The sequence below is a fragment of the Eretmochelys imbricata genome, chromosome 4 (genome assembly GCF_965152235.1).
Source record: "Eretmochelys imbricata isolate rEreImb1 chromosome 4, rEreImb1.hap1, whole genome shotgun sequence".
NCBI lineage: Eukaryota > Metazoa > Chordata > Testudines > Cheloniidae > Eretmochelys > Eretmochelys imbricata.
In genome coordinates this window covers 87,682,679-87,698,427 of record NC_135575.1, presented here as the reverse complement: position 1 = coordinate 87,698,427, position 15,749 = coordinate 87,682,679, and the positions used below count along the sequence as shown (strand labels likewise).

The following is a 15,749-nucleotide window of genomic DNA, read 5'->3' as shown; positions in this document are numbered from 1 at the left end:
ATCCCAAGAGTAATGGCCTCTTTGTCCCTTAAGAGATGGATGCCAAAATAGCTTTTTTGCTTGTATTTCCCCAAACTCACTGTTTTGTCCCCAGAGTCAGCATGACTCGTTGCTGTTCTCTTCCTGTTGATTTCCAATCCCCCTATTGACTCCTATGTAAATAGGGCTTCGATTGCTTAATTTATGTTAGAGACAGGGAGATAGGTGAGATGGTAGCTGTCTGGGAGAAAACTGGTTTCTCTTGTTTGACCACCAACTTTAAAAGCATAATATCAGTAAGTATCCATAATTCCTCATATAGAGTGTTAATCCATACATTTCACAATTATATTAATCAGCATGTCACCGGATTTTACAAAAAGACATGGCTCAATACACTTCTATAGTACAGTAACATTGTAGTTATTGGTTTCAGAGTAACAGCCGTGTTAGTCTGTATTCGCAAAAAGAAAAGGAGTACTTGTGGCACCTTAGAGACTAACCAATTTATTTGAGCATGAGCTTTCGTGAGCTACAGCTCACTTCATCAGATGCATACCGTGGAAACTGCAGCAGACTTTATATATACACAGAGAATATGAAACAATACCTCCTCCCACCCCACTGTCCTGCTGGTAATAGCTTATCTAAAGTAATCTTCAGGTTAGGCCATTTCCAGCACAAATCCAGGTTTTCTCACCCTCCACCCCCCCACACAAATTCACTCTCCTGCTGGTGATAGCCCATCCAAAGTGACAACTCTTTACACAATGTGCATGATAATGAAGTTAGGCCATTTCCTGCACAAATCCAGGTTCTCTCACTCCCTCACCCCCCTCCAAAAACCCACCCCCATACACACACAAACTCACTCTCCTGCTGGTAATAGCTCATCCAAACTGACCACTCTCCAAGTTTAAATCCAAGTTAAACCAGAACATCTGGGGGGAGGGGGGTAGGAAAAAACAAGAGGAAATAGGCTACCTTGCATAATGACTTAGCCACTCCCAGTCTCTATTTAAGCCTAAATTAATAGTATCCAATTTGCAAATGAGTTCCAATTCAGCAGTTTCTCGCTGGAGTCTGGATTTGAAGTTTTTTTGTTTTAAGATAGCGACCTTCATGTCTGTGATTGCGTGACCAGAGAGATTGAAGTGTTCTCCGACTGGTTTATGAATGTTATAATTCTTGACATCTGATTTGTGTCCATTTATTCTTTTACGTAGAGACTGTCCAGTTTGATCAATGTACATGGCAGAGGGGCATTGCTGGCACATGATGGCATAAATCACATTGGTGGATGTGCAGGTGAACGAGCCTCTGATAGTGTGGCTGATGTTATTAGGCCCTGTGATGGTGTCCCCTGAATAGATATGTGGGCACAATTGGCAACGGGCTTTGTTGCAAGGATAAGTTCCTGGGTTAGTGGTTCTGTTGTGTGGTATGTGGTTGTTGGTGAGTATTTGCTTCAGGTTGCGGGGCTGTCTGTAGGCAAGGACTGGCCTGTCTCCCAAGATTTGTGAGAGTGTTGGGTCATCCTTTAGGATAGGTTGTAGATCCTTAATAATGCGTTGGAGGGGTTTTAGTTGGGGGCTGAAGGTGACGGCTAGTGGCGTTCTGTTATTTTCTTTGTTAGGCCTGTCCTGTAGTAGGTAACTTCTGGGAACTCTTCTGGCTCTATTAATCTGTTTCTTTACTTCCGCAGGTGGGTATTGTAGTTGTAAGAAAGCTTGACAGAGATCTTTTAGGTGTTTGTCTCTGTCTGAGGGGTTGGAGCAAATGCGGTTGTATCGCAGAGCTTGGCTGTAGACGATGGATCGTGTGGTGTGGTCAGGGTGAAAGCTGGAGGCATGCAGGTAGGAATAGCGGTCAGTAGGTTTCCGGTATAGGGTGGTGTTTATGTGACCATTGTTTATTAGCACTGTAGTGTCCAGGAAGTGGATCTCTTGTGTGGACTGGACCAGGCTGAGGTTGGTGGTGGGATGGAAATTGTTGAAATCATGGTGGAATTCCTCAAGGGCTTCTTTTCCATGGGTCCAGATGATGAAGATGTCATCAATATAGCGCAAGTAGAGTAGGGGCTTTAGGGGACGAGAGCTGAGGAAGCGTTGTTCTAAATCAGCCATAAAAATGTTGGCATACTGTGGGGCCATGCGGGTACCCATAGCAGTGCCGCTGATCTGAAGGTATACATTGTCCCCAAATGTGAAATAGTTATGGGTAAGGACAAAGTCACAAAGTTCAGCCACCAGCTTAGCCGTGACATTATCGGGGATAGTGTTCCTGACGGCTTGTAGTCCATCTTTGTGTGGAATGTTGGTGTAGAGGGCTTCTACATCCATAGTGGCCAGGATGGTGTTATCAGGAAGATCACCGATGGATTGAAGTTTCCTCAGGAAGTCAGTGGTGTCTCGAAGGTAGCTTGGAGTGCTGGTAGCGTAGGGCCTGAGGAGGGAGTCTACATAGCCAGACAATCCTGCTGTCAGGGTGCCAATAGCTGAAACGATGGGGCGCCCAGGAGTTCCAGGTTTATGGATCTTGGGTAGTAGATAGAATATCCCAGGTCGGAGTTCCAGGGGTGTGTCTGTGCGGATTTGATCTTGTGCTTTTTCAGGAAGTTTCTTGAGCAAATGCTGTAGTTGCTTTTGGTAACTCTCAGTGGGATCATAGGGTAATGGCTTGTAGAAACTCGTGTTGGAGAGCTGCCGAGCAGCCTCTTGTTCATATTCCGACCTATTCATGATGACAACAGCACCTCCTTTGTCAGCCTTTTTGATTATGATGTCAGAGTTGTTTCTGAGGCTGTGGATGGCCTGCACATCCACCAATGTGATCTATGCCATCATGTGCCAGCAATGCCCCTCTGCCATGTACATTGGTCAAACTGGACAGCCTCTACGTAAAAGAATAAATGGACACAAATCAGATGTCAAGAATTATAACATTCATAAACCAGTCGGAGAACACTTCAATCTCTCTGGTCACGCAATCACAGACATGAAGGTCGCTATCTTAAAACAAAAAAACTTCAAATCCAGACTCCAGCGAGAAACTGCTGAATTGGAATTCATTTGCGAATTGGATACTATTAATTTAGGCTTAAATAGAGACTGGGAGTGGCTAAGTCATTATGCAAGGTAGGCTATTTCCTCTTGTTTTTTCCTACCCCCCTCCCCCCAGATGTTCTGGTTTAACTTGGATTTAAACTTGGAGAGTGGTCAGTTTGGATGAGCTATTACCAGCAGGAGAGTGAGTTTGTGTGTGTATGGGGGTGGGTTTTTGGAGGGGGGTGAGGGAGTGAGAGAACCTGGATTTGTGCAGGAAATGGCCTAACTTGATTATCATGCACATTGTGTAAAGAGTTGTCACTTTGGATGGGCTATCACCAGCAGGAGAGTGAATTTGTGTGGGGGGGTGGAGGGTGAGAAAACCTGGATTTGTGCTGGAAATGGCCTAACCTGAAGATTACTTTAGATAAGCTATTACCAGCAGGACAGTGGGGTGGGAGGAGGTATTGTTTCATATTCTCTGTGTATATATAAAGTCTGCTGCAGTTTCCACGGTATGCATCTGATGAAGTGAGCTGTAGCTCACGAAAGCTCATGCTCAAATAAATTGGTTAGTCTCTAAGGTGCCACAAGTACTCCTTTTCTTATTGTAGTTATAATACAACAATATTGTACAATCAGTTGATTCAACTGCTTATTCTTTAGGGGTTCAACACCCCTGTTCTCCTTTTGGGGTGTTTTGGACCCTGATAGTCAGTTTCCTTTTGCAACAGCACATTTTTATATGAACATGAATTCTAAAAATGCATGCTGCTGAATACTAGATTTACACTGGTCACCTCCCACTTGCAAGGAACACAGATGGGATTTTGTGACAAGAACATGCACAGTCTGCATCCAAGGGTAGCCATGAGGATTACTGAGCAGCCCTCTGCTATCCAGTGAAGGACTGGGAGCAAAATATAGCAGGACACATGATGGGAAAAAAGTACGGGACAGCAGAGGGTAAAAGCAAAGGGGATGAAACCAAAACACAGAAAAGAATCATAGAATATCAGGGTTGGAAGGGACCCCAGAAGGTCATCTAGTCCAACCCCCTGCTCGAAGCAGGACCAATTCCCAGTTAAATCATCCCAGCCAGGGCTTTGTCAAGCCTGACCTTAAAAACCTCTAAGGAAGGAGATTCTACCACCTCCCTAGGTAACGCATTCCAGTGTTTCACCACCCTCATAGTGAAAAAGTTTCAGAGTAACAGCCATGTTAGTCTGTATTCGCAAAAAGAAAAGGAGTACTTGTGGCACCTTAGAGACTAACCAATTTATTTGAGCATGAGCTTTCGGTCCGATGAAGTGAGCTGTAGCTCACGAAAGCTCATGCTCAAATAAATTGGTTAGTCTCTAAGGTGCCACAAGTACTCCTTTTCTTATAGTGAAAAAGTTTTTCCTAATATCCAATCTAAACCTCCCCCACTGAAACTTGAGACCATTACTCCTCGTTCTGTCATCTGCTACCATTGAGAACAGTCTAGAGCCATCCTCTTTGGAACCCCCTTTCAGGTAGTTGAAAGCAGCTATCAAATCCCCCCTCATTCTTCTCTTCTGCAGACTAAAGAGGTGCAAAGAAAGTATGTAAGAAGAAAGAAGTCTTTAAAATGGAACAGGGCTGCTGACTTGAGGTGGACAGCAGAGATACCAGCAAGTCTTGCTTCTGTTTTTCCTCGGTAGAGTCATTATAGACTAACAGGGCTAGGCCCTACCAACACCACCACAACTGTAGTTGAGCCAGGCAAATTTTTTCTCAACTGCGTTCCACTTTAAAAAAAAAACAAAACAAAACAAAAACAAACCACACACACACTCTTGGGAAAGGAAAGAGCACAGGTTCACTAAAAAGCCATCGCTTACACTTAACTTGCAAACAAGTTATTAGCGTTATGTAAACCTAGCTGGCGATATCTAGCTGATGTCAAAGCAAATAAGGCTTCTGTAAGCTGTGATTTGTCATCAAGTCTTCTGAAACTGAATATTCAAGATAAAGTCTCAAGTGATAAATGGGTTTATCTTCCATCCATAGATTTCAATGTGCTTTATGAACAAAGTTACCTTCAACACCCTGTGAGGTAGGGAAGTATTAAAGACATCATCAATAGTTTTCCACCTGAGTCCACATGTGCAATTCAAGAGTGGTGACCTCTCTCAACTGTGTTGACCCCCTGAAGTTAATTACTGGAGGGAAACAATACCTACCGTTTTGGTGTCACCAAGGGCTGGTCTACGCTCTCTCTTGCCACTGCAGTTAAAACAACTGCAAACCCTTGTGTGGATATATTACATCAATTTAAAAATTAAATAAATTTCTCTGGACAAGTGAAATACTAAACCACGTTTAAATCTGTTTGAGAATCCATGCACAAAGTGGCACTGGTTTAACTATATTGATGCAACTTCCATTAAGAGCTGATATGGAAAGTTATGAATACTTAGATGTTATACAATGTTATAAAAAGCGTAGGTGACCAGATCAGTGAAGGCAAGTTACTGTATATTGGTTTATTAGAATTTCCTGTCCAACTATATTGATCTATACACCTATAATTCTGTGGGGTCTGTGCACAAAAGCGATACACAGGCTTCAGATAAAAACACGCAAACACACACTTAAAAGGCAATACGAAACAGATAGCGTGAAGGAGCCTAACTCTAACCAGTTGCAAACATTTTTCCAGAGCTGGGTTACCAGATAAAAGGGATATAAACAATTCAAAAGTGGCTCAATTCCTGCAAAGATGAGTGCATTGCCAGAAGTTGTCCAGGGAGTTGCCAGTGAGCACTGACAGGGAGTCAAGTTTATAGGGAGCTAGTTGTACCAGAGTCCCCATGCAGAAGATGGTTACACACCTGGAAAGCTACACTTTCATACAGTAGGTTTTAAAATTTGCTTTCACCAGTATTTAAAGCTTTCACAAAGAGGCTTCTGTTCTTAACACTTGGATTTAAAGAGGCTGTTCGGTTGCTGATTACCATGGTTATTACCCTGGAGAGAACAGAACTGCATGGTCTGGATACCAGTCAGACCTGCTGAAGTAAATTATGGCGGATACCCAGGGAACTCCAATCCTGGGTATGGTTTGAGTGCGAGAGTCATACTATTCCATCCCAATAGAAGCGAGAAGTCTGAGATTGGAGACAAGATGCACTTGGAGAGACCAGGAGTCCGAGGTGCAGTTAGCTTGGTAACTATAAGAAAAGGAGGACTTGTGGCACCTTAGAAACGAACAAAAAAAATTTATTTATTTATTTGTAGCTCATGAAAGCTTATGCTCAAATAAATTTGTTCGTCTCTTAGGTGCCACAAGTCCTCCTTTTCTTTTTGCGGATACAGACTAACACAGCTGCTACTCTGAAACTTGGTAACTATGACAGCCTTAATTCCCTAGCAATAACAGGAGCTCTGTCTTAATTCTTTTGAGATTTCTCTAGCTGAATTGTGCAAGCTTCATGTTTTAAAGCTCCTAATATTAGTGCTTCTGCCTGTTGCAGTATACACAGCTCCCTTTCTTCCAAAGAAATCCCACAGAAATTTAGAAAACAATGCAGTTTGAGGAAGAACCATATAACTGCACATGGAAAATAACAGCTCACTGCTATTCTAAGCACAAGAAAAATGAGGTTAATTTTTTCTTATCCATTTCACTGCTACCCACAATTCTAAATAGTATCAATTTTATACTATTACTTGAAAGCTAAGCTGTATCTGAGACACTGTAGCTATTTGCATGGTCAGAAATACATCACTGCATCACTTTACATTTGGAAAATTACATCCATAAGGCAGAAAATATATTTGTTTTAATACACAAGCTTAAAATTCTGCAGAAATTCTTAGCTTTCCCTCTCTCAAACAAAGAATCTATTTACCATTGACAAGTAGGTCTTTCCCTAGTGGTGACTGATACCCAAAATAAGTGGAGGAGCTAAGCTGCAGGTAGCATTGTGTATTCTACCATACCCTTCCTCGCAGATTGAGCCTCTTTTTCAAACTGTTCACTGGTTGGGGCAAGATGGTCACACAAGTATTTTTGGTGGAGAAGTGGGAAGAAAAAGGGGTACTCTTTCAGAATAAAAAATTGGGACACTACACTCAAGGGCAGGATGGCATGACCACTTTACTATTGCTCTATGAGTCCCTTCTCCTCCTCCCTCTTACGCTACCATCTCCCTTCACATACACAGTTTAACCCACAACCTCATTCACAAATTGACTTAATTCCCTGCTGCATTCATACACACACACACACTCTTTACCTTTTTCTACTTAGAGCCAGTCCCCTCCCATCTGATGGTCCTAGGCACAAGCTCTTCCCCCTGCTAATCAGCACCCATCAATCCAGTTTTGAAGTAGTCTTTAATTGAAGCTGGGTCTGGAAAGGCAGGAGCAGAAGTATGAAGGAGAGTGCACAGACACATATTCGGACTCTGGGTTGGCTGAACTGAATAGCCTCATACAGCCTGTATTCTCTGCTCCTTTTGCCCACTGCTGTGTATGGTCTGCTGCAGGGTCAGATGACCCTTGCTGTTAATCAGATATACTGCAACCTCTAGGACTAAAGTAGCTGAAGTCTTTCCAGGAGTTCCTGGGTCACCAGGCTTTTCTGCACCTCACAACACAAGCTGTACCACACAGCAGATGCGTGTGAATAACTAGTTTTTCAGTTTGCTGACCCAAACCAAAATCATTCAATTTTCAGAATTGCCAGTGAATTGAAATAATCCATTATTTCCCCATCTCAATTCATAAGATAAGGCCAGAAGGGAAAACAGTGATCATCTGTATAACACAGGCCATAAAAGTTCCCTGAATCAGTTCCAGTTTGAACTAGAGCACACGTTTTAGAAAAACATCCAATCTTGATCTAAAAGTCCCAAGAATGGAGAATCTTCCACAGTTCTTGGTAAGTTGTTCCAATGATTATTTACCCTCACTTTGTTTTTTTTTTTTTGTTTTTTAAAACCAGTCTTATTCTGAGTCTGAATTTGTCTTATTTCAGCCACTGATCTTGTTATACCATTGTCTGCTAGACTGGAAGAGCCCCCTATTCTCAAATTTCTGTTCCCATGAGGGTACTTGTAGACCAATCAAGTCACCCCTTAACTGTCTTTTTTAGCACCTTGAATATCACTGGTTTCAGAGTAGCAGCTATGCCATATTTTCCAATCTTAATAATTTTCATTGGTCTTCTCTGTACTGTCACCAATTTATCAGCATTCTTGAATTGTTGACACCAGAACTGGACACCATATCCCAGTAACAGTTACACTAGTGCCAAATACAAAGGTCATGTAATCTCTCCACTCCTACTCGAGATTCCCTTTTTATACACCCATGAATCACATTAACCTTTTTGGCCATAGTATCACACTGGAAGCTCATGTTCAGCCATGACCCCCCCAATTTTTCCCCACAGTTGCTGCTTCCCAAGAGTCCCCCATCCTGCAAGTATGTTCTGTATTCTTTGTTCCTACATGCTTACATTTGGGTTTACTGAAACTCAGTTTTCTTGTATCCAACTCACCAAACAATCCAGATTGCTTTGCCCCAGGGACCTGTCCCTGTTATTTACCACTCGCCCAATCTGCAAACTATTAGAAATTAATTATTTTCTTTTCTTGTAGGTCCGTGATAAGTATTACCCAGCACAGGGCCAAGAACCAATCCCTTTGGGATTCCACTTGAAACAACACTCAATGATTCAGGGATGCTGGAACAATTTTGATAGTGGCTGTGATGAGAGCCATTGAGCAAACTGTATACCCTCTATATAATGGAAACCACTTCAAGCCAGCACCTATGTAATGAATCTCCATTTACAATTAAATTTTGAGATCTCTCAGCTACTATTATCCAATCAACATGTGCCATGCTGATTTGGTATTTATGATGCTGGCAGACTTTGTGCCAGTTCATGCCAAGGCCCCTAGGCCTCACTGAATACTGACAAATGCATAGCTAGAAACCAATCTGGCTCACCTGTACGCTAGTCTTGTTAAAATTGGTATTAGATTCATAGAGATGTGTTTAGTGTTTGGACTTTATGAAATGCATGTGAGTTGCTGCATGCATTAATCTCACTTATTAGATCTGTATCCCATGTTACAAGGTAATAGTTAACTGTTTGCTCTAACTATGAAAGTGTTTACTATGGAACTAGAAATCCCCACAGTGAGGAGAGAAGTATTACGAAGTGTGAAATACTAGTTTACCACAAGAGGTGTCATCTCCTGCCCCATAAAAGGCCTACAGACACCAGACAAGCCAATGTGGAAAATCATCAGACAAAAGACTGTTTATTTTTTCCCCCCACACCCAGGAAGAGGGGACAAATACTCATCCCATCACAGCTTGAACTCTGGGGGAAAGGAATAAAAATCCCAGTCAAGAAGAAATTATTATTATGTTGCTTAGAATTATTGCCCTCTCCAAATTCCAAGCAAAAGGAAAGGATCCCCAAGATGCTTAGCCTGGGTTAATCCTAAAGGATTTATAGAGCTTGCACATCACAACAGCTTCTACTACTTTCTGGACCCTAAGACTAACTCATTTGAGAGTGTATATTTACCTCCTTTAACATTGTAAATCTCATTTCCTTTTCTTAATAAATCTTTAGTTAGTTAATTGTAGGATTGGCTACAAGCCTGGTCTTTGGTGTGTGATCAGAGGTGCAAAAGACCTGTGGAAAGTGACTGGTTCTTTGGGACTGGGAGTAACCTCAATATTGTTGGGAATGGAGCCTGACGCCCTATGCTGGAGCCTGCCACCCACCACCCAAGGGCTGAATCCCGACCCCGGGAAGGTGAGGAACTCACTGGCTGCCTGCTCCTCCAGCTTGTGTCTCTCCAGAGGCAGGGCAGGGCCCAACCACTACTGAAGGCTTCCCCGCCCCCCATCACAGCCCAGGCAGCTGTGGCCATAAGAAAAGCCCCTGGTGGCCACAGGAGGCCCCGGTGGCATTTGAGAAATGCTGGTTTAGGAAGTGGTGTGTAAATCTACATGCCAGCACTTTCTGTTCAGAATTTCAGCTTCAATCAATCGGCATAATAGCAGTCTACCTATCTGCAGAATTGCTACCGTGAACTAACATTAGGTTTTCAAGTTGTATCTAGGATTTCTAAAATGATTGCTCAAATCAGTAGCTACACCACATACACAAAAATAGCACTGGACTAGTGCCTTAACTGCACTTTCACAGGAGACAGTGTTTTGGCTTAAAATACTATACCTCCTTATACATATCCTTCACCAATCCAGCATTTCAATTGTGGTCTACCAGTCAGTGTGGACTGAGTGGACACCTCAAGGTCACTGCTGTTTTCACTCATGATCTTTAAAAGATCAGTTAATTCTACAAATAGATAGCTAAATGGAAAATTACGCCATACTGCAGAGAACACCCCTGAACTCACATTTTAAAATAGAAGCAAGACCTTTTTTGCTAATGGATGAATAAGCATAACAAGGCAAAAGTTACACTTCAAAACACGTGCAACATCCTTAACCCACAGCTAAGCTCCAATGCAATAGGTTTTATAGTTTCTGTAAAATATCAGCGATTACCATATGAATCCAATTAGTCATTGCCAAATCCCTCTGCCCTTCACAAAAGCCCCCACAAATTAATAGATTCATAATATTGTACCCATAAATCCCTGAGATTAAGTCCTTGCTGAGTCCAAGAAAAAAAACTGTTCTTAGCTAAAGGCCCAAAACCCAATTGTTCCAATTTTGAATAAAATGGAACTTGAATCCAAGCCAGCCGTGGACTTTGCCACTACTCATGTTCCACGTTAATGCACATTTCAGTTAGCTGCATCCTATTTCCATCTCACGTTACATGAAGGGGGATTTTTTTTTTAAATCAAGTTCAGAATTTTAAAAGTATTTACATTATACAAATGTGTTCTATTGCTAATGTTCTTTCTTTAAATTGCTCAGCAGGTTGAAAGATTTGACAAGCTGTGTTCTTAGTAGAGACTGGTGTTAAACCTCAAGTTCTCAATTTCTTTTAATGAACGTAAATTTTATTTTTGGCGTAGCAATAAGACAGTGTTGTAAAACACTTGGCCTTCAGGAAAAATCCAGTCTGTTTGAAACTTATTGTGACTGATTTAGATTTCAGAGAAAACAAATCCTTATTTGAAAACAATTTTTTCGTTCTTATGATTGTAAAGAAGTCTTCCAAACATGAACAAAGTGTAAAACCAGTACAGTGATGTCTTCTCAAATCTGTAGAGTGCCTGAAACTCAGATATCAATACCCTACTGATGAATATGACAATTAGTTTATATCTAAATAATGCCCCCAATTTGAGCAATTACTGCAACAGAGTGGAAGCTGGGTGAACTACATATGCAAATGGTCACAGGATAAAAATCTTATTTTAAAAGTGTCTTTTCCTCCAGTGATGTTAAATGCAACAGTAACTTTCCTAAGTACAAGTTTCATTACTACAGAAAGATCAAAATCAACCTATTAGCAGTAGGAGACTTTCTGTGGATTAGGCATATTACAGGGTCCTTACGCCTAGATCAGAGGTGGGCAAACTATGGCCTCTGGACTGGATCTGTCCCACCAGCCATTTTAATCCAGCCATCGAGCTCCTGCTGGGGAGTAGAGTTTGGGGCTTGCCCCACTCCGGTGCTCCAGCCAGGGAGCAGGGTCAGGGGCCCCTTTACGTGGCTCCTGGAAGCTGCGGCATGGCCCCCCTCTGGCTCCTATATGTAGGGGCAGCCAGGGTGCTCCGCATGCTGCCTCTGCCCCAAGTGCTGCCCCCATTGGCTGAGAACTGCAGCCAATGGAAGCTGCGGGGGCGGTGCCTGTAGACAGGGTGGCGCGCAGCAGAGCCACTGGGCTGCGCCTCCATGTAGGAGCTGGAGGGGCAACATGCCACTGCTTCTGAGAGCTGCCTGAGGTAAACACCGCCTGGAGCCTGCGTCCGAGCCACCAGCCCCCACCCCCTTACCCCCCCCCCCACCAGCACTGATCCCCCTCCCACCCTCCGAACCCCTCAGTCCCATCCCGGAGCACCCTCCTGCACCCCAAACCCCCCATCCCCAACCCCACCCCAGAACCCACCTCCTAGCCGGATCCCTCACCCCCTCCCACACCCCAACCCCAGTTTCATGAGCATTCATGGCCCGCCATACAATTTCTATACCCAGATGTGGCCCTTGGGCTAAAAGTTTGCCCACCCCTGCCATAGATACAGCATACAGACAATTAATAAAAACCTTACTTGGTCTTCACTGAATGAATGAGAGTGACACCCCTCACAGTCAAGTCAAGGATGGAAGTCTAAAATGTTTTAGAACAAAAGCTTTACTCTGAGAGCCACAGGCTACTTCAAAACAAAACCAAAAAAAACCAAAAAGCTGGGGCTCATTCTGCATGGCACGAGCTGGTGCTGGGCATTCAGTTATTCTGAAGAAAAAGATCACTTCACTTTTCCTTGAAGCGTAAAAGCATTGTGCTACAGAACATCCAAAACAAAACCCCTCAGTATTGCTCATACCATTTTTTTCATTTTGATACAGCTCTATGTAATCGGATCATTAAGAATGAAACAAAAAAAGCAGCTTCTGAAAAAGCAAAAAAAAAAAATCCATTAGAAAAGCTGGTCAGCATAAAATGGAAAAATTGTGCTACAGTGGTGAAAGGTCCATAATTCCAAAGAGCAGGAAATGAAGTGTTTCAACTTGAGGATGAACTTCCACTGGCATGTGATGAATTATGTATTTCAGTGTACAAAGTGTGGCTCACTTGTTGGCAAATGAATGGAGACTCATTTCCCAACGTTTTCCCCCAGAGATCTCTATTCCAGACCAGATGCACAGGTTTAATGGCGTCCATTGCCAACAAATGGTGACAAAACAGCTAAATCTTGGTGAGATTACCCTTTCTGCTTCTCTGAACTGATGGACAAATGGGCTCACAGAACTCCACTGAAACTAAAAAGTAGTACTAGCAAAACGTAAGTGACTGCAGAAACCAAAGTAAACCTCTATTCAAAGTCATTGTGCTAAACTGCTGCATCATGACAAGGGTCTGAACTTGTAATAGAAGATCTCAAAGAAAGGAAGCCAACAAGTAAAAAATAATTCTCTCTTCTCCTGCATATAAGATCAAATTCCAGACACTTGGAATCATTGTATTGCTTTAGTCAAAGCGAACTTATGATCCACAAATTAAGGCCAAAAGTGATTTGTAATCTAGTTTGATCTCCTGAACAAGAGAATTTCACACAGTAATTCCTGCATTAGACCCATAACTTCTGGTTAGCTAGAGCACATCTTTCAGAAAGACATCCAATCTTCATTTGGGAGGTAGCAGGGTCTTCCAGAGACATGTAGCACTTTTCCACCCTATGTTGCATCCAGCAAGCTTCTAGTTCTAGTGAAGGGACATATTAATGCTCCAGTGGCAAGTTCCTATCACAGACCTTTTATCTCTTTCGACAAAGACCCCATTAATCTGTTCAAGTGAGTTGGAAAGATCTTTATGTACAAGGGAATGTCCACCCAAGATTTATTCTGCCATTTTTCAACTGGCTGGGTAAGAACTAGCTCCAGGTTTGTGGACTGGTATGAAATATAGGAGAGAGAAGAACTAGTATACAAGACAGAAGCCTCAGTACAGAATTATTTAGAATATCAGCCACATTTTTAACCTCTTCACTCTTCCCAGGGTCACAAAAGTTGATATCAACATTTCTAGTTAATTGTAACCTACCATTCAAGCACAGCATGCAGTAACACATGCTGAGGCTGCTGCTTTAAAAAAAAAAAAAAAAGATGTCAAGAATTCGTCAGCACAAGGCATTAAAAAAAAAAAAGAAAAGCTTTTGTTCAACATGAATCTTCTGTTTTTCCTAAACCACATCAAGTTTGTTTTGACAAATTACTACCACATGACTAAACTGCAAAGTCACTATATCCAAATTTGTTACCCATATGTTCTTGTATGGCAGTTTTTTCAAAGCAACATTTTGTCTACGAAGCATAAGACGACAAATATTAATATCGACTCTACAGTTTGGCAGCTGGATGGTCTAATAGCACAGAAGGATGATTTAACTGGGAATTGGTCCTGCTTCGAGCAGGGGGTTGGACTAGATGACCTTCAGGGGTCCCTTCCAACCCTGATATTCTATGATTCTATGATTCTATGAACTAAAGCACAGAGGAAAAAGGTAAAATTGTATGTTTGAACCTTCAGTCTTCATGGTTGGTTACATCATACAAACTTCTTGTGAGGCTACTTAATTTAAGAATGAAACACTAGGATACTATACCAAAAGCATCTTAAAGAATGGCATATAAGGATATATAATTTTGGGGACCTCCCCTTGTTATCCATTAACAACGATTTGGATAGAAAAGAGATTTGAGAACTCACCAGAATTGAAAACTGACAACAGTCTTTGGGGTCCATTTAGTACAGGAGTACCTATAATGTTCAGAGAAGATATGGATGTAACTAAACTGTATTAAGATTTATGAATAAGTTCCGGTAGATGGGTAAAAGAGCATCTTCCCAGACTCCTTTCATGTACCCTCTTTGTTTGGTGGCATACATAATTCAGTAAGTTATTAATATTAATGCCAAAATTTGCTATGACATTAATATGTTGGTAAGATATGTGAGAATGAAACATGACAAGATTCCTGTTTTACTGTAATCAATCACTTTTAATTGATATCACTAGTTAAGCTGATTGACCTTTAACTATCCCATTTGTTAGCACTGGGTAGTGCTGTGCTTCATGTAAGCCAGATAGTACTATTTTATTCTGTCCACAGTATTGCCACTTCTGAGGCCTTTAAGAATGAAGTTGCCTGTAATAATTGTCAGCTATTTCATCTGTGGGCAAATATTTACATATCCTTTTCAAAAAGGAGAAAAATGTTAACCAATGGTTACACACTAGAGAATGTGACCTTCCAAATTAACAGGGAAAAAAAGCTAATTTGCCTTTTATTAATATGACCTAAGGACCATATAATTGACAGTAACCTTTAGTGCAAAGATCAATTAAGTGGAACTATTACTGATAACTCTTGCATGGTAGAGACTTAAAAATAAAGAATTTTAGAGTAGGTTTATTGGTTTTCAAGAACACTGTTACTTGGTCCAATTTGCAAAGATAAAAATTAAGAATTAAAAGGCTCAACTCATCTCTCTGTGCATAGGAAGTATCAAAGTCTCCATGTGAGACCTTACAAGCATATGCTTCAGTAAATAGGGGGCAACACAATTTGCATTGTATCTTAACTACTGTACATTAGCCAGTGTCTGATGCAGTTCAGTTTTAACTCTAACCACATGATAGGAACTTTGTGAGTAGTCAGTGAACACCTATGACAAGGTATCAGATTCTAGAACCTTTGATGAAGATTCAGATCTGTACTTTTAAATGTGTAGACAACCAACTAGATATGTCCTTCTAAACTCTAATTCAGCATTAAAAAGGTTTTGAGTATCTGAGGCAGGGAGGTAAAGGGGCAGAAGTGTTATCCTAGAAATAGCCAAGCTTAGGAGCAAGCTCTGACAGGGACTCTAAGTTAAACAAAAACTCCAAGAAGGTGCTAAATTTGTGCCTTATCTTGTATGTATACTCTAAGTAAGCATTATTCCAATCCTGCTTATAAAACATTTGTTTTTATACATACAAATTTAAATGTAGATAAACAAGTGATATTACAGGCCCT

The 15,749-nt window shown here is 41.5% G+C and overlaps 1 protein-coding gene across 3 annotated transcripts in view; it reads right to left on the bottom strand.

Annotated features, from left to right (window-relative positions):
• MTUS1 (microtubule associated scaffold protein 1) overlaps positions 1–15,749 on the bottom strand; it is a 147,485-nt gene that overhangs the window by 103,061 nt on the left and 28,675 nt on the right. Inside the window, exons 3-4 of one of the 3 annotated variants that reach the window (XM_077814561.1) lie at positions 11,933–11,948; positions 5,932–5,957 (exon numbers count right to left, since the gene is read on the bottom strand). The exons of 1 other annotated variant lie outside the window; for it this stretch is intronic. In XM_077814561.1, the coding sequence (XP_077670687.1) occupies positions 5,932–5,957; positions 11,933–11,948 (42 nt within the window). Of the gene's footprint in view, positions 1–5,931; positions 5,958–11,932; positions 11,949–14,436; positions 14,488–15,749 lie in introns of all 3 variants that reach the window. One more of the 3 variants, XM_077814560.1, reaches the window with a different exon arrangement.